The sequence below is a fragment of the Lipotes vexillifer genome, unplaced genomic scaffold (genome assembly GCF_000442215.2).
Source record: "Lipotes vexillifer unplaced genomic scaffold, Lipotes_vexillifer_v1.1 scaffold141, whole genome shotgun sequence".
In the NCBI taxonomy this organism is placed as follows: Eukaryota; Metazoa; Chordata; class Mammalia; order Artiodactyla; family Lipotidae; genus Lipotes; species Lipotes vexillifer.
In genome coordinates this window covers 1,415,831-1,422,603 of record NW_006792108.1, presented here as the reverse complement: position 1 = coordinate 1,422,603, position 6,773 = coordinate 1,415,831, and the positions used below count along the sequence as shown (strand labels likewise).

At 36.4% G+C, this 6,773-nt stretch overlaps 1 protein-coding gene across 1 annotated transcript in view; it reads right to left on the bottom strand.

Moving 5' to 3' along the window:
- The window catches only part of UTP20 (UTP20 small subunit processome component), a 96,121-nt gene that overhangs the window by 21,159 nt on the left and 68,189 nt on the right, over positions 1–6,773 (bottom strand). The window contains 5 exon segments of the mRNA XM_007465345.1: positions 1,106–1,262; positions 1,476–1,615; positions 2,831–3,120; positions 5,964–6,046; positions 6,303–6,442. Coding sequence (XP_007465407.1) covers positions 1,106–1,262; positions 1,476–1,615; positions 2,831–3,120; positions 5,964–6,046; positions 6,303–6,442 — 810 coding nt within the window.

Genomic DNA, 6,773 nt, shown 5'->3' with positions numbered 1-6,773 from the left:
TTTGCGGTACGCGGGCCTCTCACTGTTGTGGCCTCTCCCGTTGCGGAGCACAGGCTCTGGACACACAGGCTCAGCGGTTACGGCTCACAGGCCCAGCTGCTCCACGGCATGTGGGATCTTCCCGGACCGGGGCACGAACCCGCGTCCCCTGCATTGGCAGGCGGACTCTCAACCACTGCACCACCAGGGAAGCCCAACATATAAGTTTTCAGCAAAGTAATACATAAACAACTTTTAAACAAAGGAAGGGTGAAGGGATCTATAGGGTAATAAGGTTTTTACATTCCACTTGAAGTGGTAAAATACTGATTCTAAATAGATTATTAAAAATTTAGTATGGATATGGTAACCTGGAGCAACCACTAAAACACTATACAAAGAGAGACAGTGACAATGAATACTGATATTTTTAGTGTGTTACTTATAACCTATAGAATAGGAACCTACCTATGAACAAATTAGGACTTGGAAGGTCAAGCTAACTACCAGAAGTCTTGGCTGGGTACTCGAGAAAAACAAGTTGCAGTGTTTCTCAAACTTTAGATCACTCAGGGATCTTATTAAGATGCAGATTCTGTAGGTCAGTTGTAGGGTCCTAATCATACTTCTAACAATCTCCCAGGTGCTGCTGATGCCACTTGTCCAGGGCCCACACTTGGAGTAGCAAGACAGCCAGGTAACTACTCAAAGAGCTTTGTATTCCACCTGGTGTTCTTATTAATTTTATGACATGTCATACATTTCAACTCTTAAACAAATGACTATGTTCTTTATTGTTCACATGTGTGGCTACACGTTCAATATACCTTCAGTAAGAATTTTATTAAGAACTCAGAGAATACAAAACTTGATATCAAGTGACTTGAGAGAAAAACACAGGTTATGAAATGCAGGTCTATAAGGATCTTTTAAGAAATTAAATATAAGGGCTTTTTAAAAAACAGATTTTTAAAAATATTGATTAAAAAATTTTAAATATGCTTGCTTGCTCTCTCAGTAGATCAACTTTACAAAAGATAGACCCAAAGTATCATGACTTAGTGTTTAAAGTGCAACTATTTGAACCCCAACCCAATTTGGATATAAAGTACATGATGCAATTTACCTGATAGCCACGCACAAGGGTAGTCTGTAATTCTTTTAAAATATATTGCAGGTAATGCACACCCAGATCCTCTATTATTTTTGCAAGAGTGCTGCGAGCAATGTCTCTGATTTCCTGTGCTCTGTTCTTGAGGAGGGCACACACTTTCAGCAAAATACTAGAACATGAGAAATTAATTGACTAATTAAAATAACAGAACCAAATAAAAATATAAATATCCTTTAGTTTCTGAATCACTCATAACCCAAATTATGCCAATTAGGATTCTAAATTACAGCAAATTGTGCCAGTACCTCTCTTCCTGACAAAAGAGAAGATAGAACCAATTTTTGAGTTTTACTGAACTTTTCTGATTTGTTACACAGCATACCTTGGCAGATTAGCTTCCATAACTTGCTGTGGAAGGGACTGCATCAGTTTAACCATGGCAAAAGCTAAAGGAACTCGGGCTACTTCCTCATCATTCACAGCCTTTGATTTTATGAGTTTGTGTTCTTCTTCTCTTTTAGTCTGTAAGAAAAATTTAGGTTAAACTAAAACGAAAATAAATGGATTAGGGACCTACCAACACTACAGCCTTGCAGGTGAAAGATAAGCTCTTTTGATATATCTTATATCCATTTCTAAGTTTAATGTCTTAAAAAACAAACTCAATTATGCAATTTGATGACCCTCCAAAAATTATAAAAATAATATGAATAAGAATATTCTTTCCAAAGGAGCAATCAACCAATCAATCAATAAAACCAAGTATTCACTGATGTGGGGTTAAGACTGTTGTGTAATATTTAAAAAGTCACATAAAATTTGTGTTAATTGGGACTTTCCGGTGTTTAAGTGACATCGTTGGTACATAAAAAAATATGGTGCCTCAAATAAACTTTATTTACAAATATACAAAATGATGAAGTCGGTATTTTACATCAAGGGTTGGAAAACTTTCTGTAAAGGGTCAGATAGTAAGTAATTTTGACTTTATGGCCGCTATTGAAGCTACTCAATTTTGCTATTGTAAGGCAAAAGCAGAATTAGACAATATGTAAATGAATGGGGTGTAACTGAGTTCCAAAAAAACTTTATTTACAAAAACAGGCTGCAAGCTAGATTCAGCCCATGGGCCACAGTTTGCCAGCTCAAGTTTTACACTGAGAAGGAAAGGCTCTGGCTTCATGAGAATGCACTCCTAAAATGTTACCCCTATTAAACAAGAAAAAGATGTATTTTTGTTTTCTTCCTTTTTTTAAAAAAATTTTTTGGTCACGCTGCATGGCATGCGGGAATCTTAGTTCCCCGACCAGGGATCGAACCCACACCCCCTGCACTGGAAGCATGGAGTCTTAACCACTGGAATGCCAGGGAAGTACTGAAAAAGATGTATTTTTGAATAGCAGAGAAGTGGCCAAGAAGTAGAAAAGGGAAACATACTCTAATTTTTAATAAACTTTTTTGGAAATAGGAGTCATCTTAATGTCTACTTTGGAGATAGAAAAGCATATATCTACCAGTATCAAAATCATAATGAAGAAGAAACATTACTACCTTAGCTGCAGAGATGAACCTGAAGATGATGAGATAAGAGAAGGGAGGTGAACTGTGAAATGTAGAGATAAAAGAAAATCCAAAAGCTGATGTCAATCCACATAGTTAGGAGCCTCAGTCTGACAGGGCCCCACGGACACCCCACAGGTTCACACAGACCTGCTGGGCCCCAAACAGAATGATTACCGTAGATGCCAGACATTTATGGAGCCTGGGGAGGATGTCCCCAGTTATGGTTCCTTGGATATTTTTAATTGTTTTCTCCAATTCTTCCTTATTCCAAGGAAGGAAAGAGATGGACTTTGTGATACACTCGGATTCCTTAGCTGCTGTCCCTTCACAATCATCTGGATCAGGGTTTTCTAGCTCTTCATTCTTGTCTGACAAAGTCTTACATCCATCTTCCTTCTCATCATCATCCATATGCTCTAATTCCATGGCTTCATGCTCTGGCAACTCAATCTCTTCTATGGTGTCTATGTTTAGTAAACAACAAAAATCACCTTAAATTAAATAAGGAAACAACACAGTTGTGTTAAGTAGTCTTTTCTACTAACATCTAATAAAAAATATCACTGACTATAAGGGCAAGATAAGGGCTGAGGAAACACCAGTAAATGAGAGTGTTATGGTCCTTCATTTTCTTACAGTTAGCCTAATGAGGAATAGAGACAAGTAAACTGATAATTATAAAAAAAAAAGTGTGGAATAGTAAGCAAGTACAGGGTACTTTGGGATCACATGGAGAGGCTGGGGGGAGGAGGGCTCTTAACCAAAAGAAAGCTTCCAAAGTACTGTGGTTGGAGGTTACCAAAAGCAAAAACCTACATTCATGAACATGAAAATCCTAATGGCAGCCAACAAGTCTCATGCAGAAACGTACCTTATTATATTCAATTTATTAAAGAAACCTGGGCAGTATTGTAGAGAAAAGTCCAGACTTGGCTCTGCTAACAAGCCATGTGACTACAGTCAATTACCTTAACCCTCATGGGCTTTGCATTCTTCACCAGTAAACTGTAGATGGCACCTACTTGCAAGGCTATTGTTAGGATTAAATGTGACAAAGCCTATACTGTGCCTAAAATATATTTCTGACACTTCATTGACTTTCAAAAAAATGATAGCTATTAGTCTTCATTTTTTTTTTACTGGCCGTGTAGCTTTGGGAAAGTCACTTTACTCTTGAATCTCAATTTCTCGTATCAAAAATATGCAGTAACTAACACCTAAGGTTCTTGTAAGGTTCTTATGAGGACAAATGAGATAATGTCTATAAAAGCACATTTCACAGTAGATGCTCACTAACTGTTTCAAACTCCATTCATACCTAAGAAGAAAACAGTGAAGTGAATTAATATTTTAATGTTTCTGTTTATGCAAAATTTCAAAATGCAGATTCAATTGACTGAAGATAAACTAAGAGGCTTTAGTACATTAATTATATAAAATACAAATGGTTTCTACAAATTCAAAACAGTTTTTCTCTTCATCAGTGTGGCTCTTGAGTGATTTGATAATGAATCAAAGAATTAGAAAATTTTCAGTAGGAACACTGCAGTAATGCAAACTAAGGGCCAAGATATTTCAATGTCTTTAGGCAAAACAATTAGAATAAATACCTTGGCCTACTTAAGTGTTTATTCTTTTCCTTATTTTTCTGTGATGGCTAAATCCTTTAGAGTCTGATGTTCAATGAGCAGTAGTACTAGGTATCTTTACCTCATTCTGTTTTTAAAGTAAAGGCTTTTAATGTTTTACCATTGAGTATGATGTTTCATTAGGCTTTTTTTTTTTTTTTTTTTGGCCACGCCACACAGCATGCAAGATCTTAGTTCCCTGACCAGGAATGGAACTGGTGCCCCCTGCAGTGGAAGCGTGGAGTCTTAACCACTGGACCACCCGGGAAGTCCTATCATTTATTTGGTTGGTTCGCTGGTTATCTATTTATCTATCTATCTATCTATCTATCTATCTATCTATCTATCTATCTAGGGCTGCATCAGGTCTTAGTTGTGGCACACGGGATCTTTAGTTGTGGCGTGCAGGCTTCTCTCTAGTTGTGGTGTGCGGGTTTTTTCCTCTCTCTAGTTGTGGTGTGGGCTTCTCTCTAGTGTGGAGCACGGGTTTTTTCTCTCTCTAGTTGTGGCGTGGGCTCCAGAGCGCGTGGGCTCTGCAGTTTGTGGCACACGGGCTCTCTTGATGAGGCACACAAGCTCAGTAGGTGTGGCATGTGGGCTTAGGTGCCCCATGGCATGTGAGATCCTAGTTCCCCAACCAGGGATCAAACCTGTGCAACCTGCATTGGAAGGTGGATTCTTTACCACTGGACCATCAGGGAAGTCCCCCATCATTAGGTTTTTAAAACACATCTTTTAACAGGTTAAGGAAATTTCTATCTATTCCTTGTTTGATAATTGCTTTTATTATGAATGGATATTGAATTTAATCAAATGTTCCCCCTGTGTCTATATAGATGATCACATTTTTTTGTTTGCTAATGTGTTAAGTTCCATTAACCAATCACCAACTTCATGAGTTAGTGGGGGCTTCCTCTTTTTCAGTCACCTGAAATAGCTGATGTAAGGTTGAAATGATCTATTCCTTGAGTGTTTGTAAAACTTGCCTATAAAACAGTCTAGACCTGGCATTTTCATCAGAAGAAAATTTTTAACTACAGATTCCACTTCTTTAATCATTAGAGATCTATTCAGATTTTCTATTTCTTCTAAAGTCAGTTTTTGTATTTTATTTTTCTAAGAATTTGAACATTTCACCCAAGTATTCAAATTTATAAGTGCAAAGATCACAATGTTATTTTACCTTTTTCATTTAATTGTGATCTTTTAAAATTCTTAATATTTATTATGCCTTCTATTGTCATTGGTCAATCTTGTCAGAGGTTTGCCAATTTATGATCTCTTCAAAGACTGATTTTTATTTTTGATGATCCTCTCTGTTGTATCTACTTTATATTTCATTAACTGTGCTCTAATTTTTAATTCTTAGACTTTCTTTGCATTCACTGCTTAACGTTCCTTCTACACATTAAGGTGATATAATTGAATTTCTGTGTAAATAATCTACAGATCAGATTTTTTCACCCATACAATTTAGTCTGGACTTCTCTACTGTTAAATAAGTTTTTTACAAAAATACTCAAACCATTCATTTTAACTTCCTCCTGACTCATTTTCACTGGTCACTGCTACAAGAGCAGAAAAAGGGAGTAAACTGAATTTTGCTATCTTTAATTCACGATCATAAAGTATCCAAGGATAGGAAGGAAATCTAGTTTAAGAAAGTTTAAAAAACTTACTCTCTTCCCTCTGAAGTTTTCTCATTTGTTCTTCCAGAGTTTTGTGGTCAAAGTGGAATGCTTCTAACACTATCACTAGCAAACTGTCAAAAAAATTTTCACAGAAACGTTCATTTGATTAATAATATCACTTGACTATTAAAAAGAGAGGAAAGTTAAAGACTTATAAACATTAAAATTATTTTTACCAGTCTTAGGTATTTTTTCAGTTTAACAAGTCATAATATCACCTCACTGATACAAGGTAAAAGTAAACTGAGATTGTACAAAGGTTGTTTCAGAAAATAATCCAAAATTTACATTTTAACAAAAAAACAAAAATAAGCAGTTTGACCATACCTGACACCCAACTTTTGATTGATCTGTCCCGCCTGTAAGACATGAATGAAATGTTTCAAGTAATATATATATGCCGACCAAGAGAGATGTTTGCAAATAGCTCCAATAACCTCTGTGGCAGCAATGGTTATATTTTCATGCTGTAAAACAAATCAAGAGCATCAGTAAGTATTTGCAAATAAAGTACACAGCTAACTTGGTGCATTAAAAAGCTTAGACAGTAGGTGATCAGCAATTATAGAAAGGAAAGAACGCCCAAACTATCCTCCATTGTTTTCCCCTAGCTCTAGGAAAAGATGCTATCAATGAAAGGAATGACATCTTCCTCTCATTAAAGGATATTAACACATTTTGTTTTCTATTCCACTCAGACCTCCCTGATTGGTTCAAGCCTACAGACTGAATGAAGTAAATTCAATGTGTAAAAGTTGACAAATGTCAGAATCAACTACAGATTGCACCGCTGAGCAT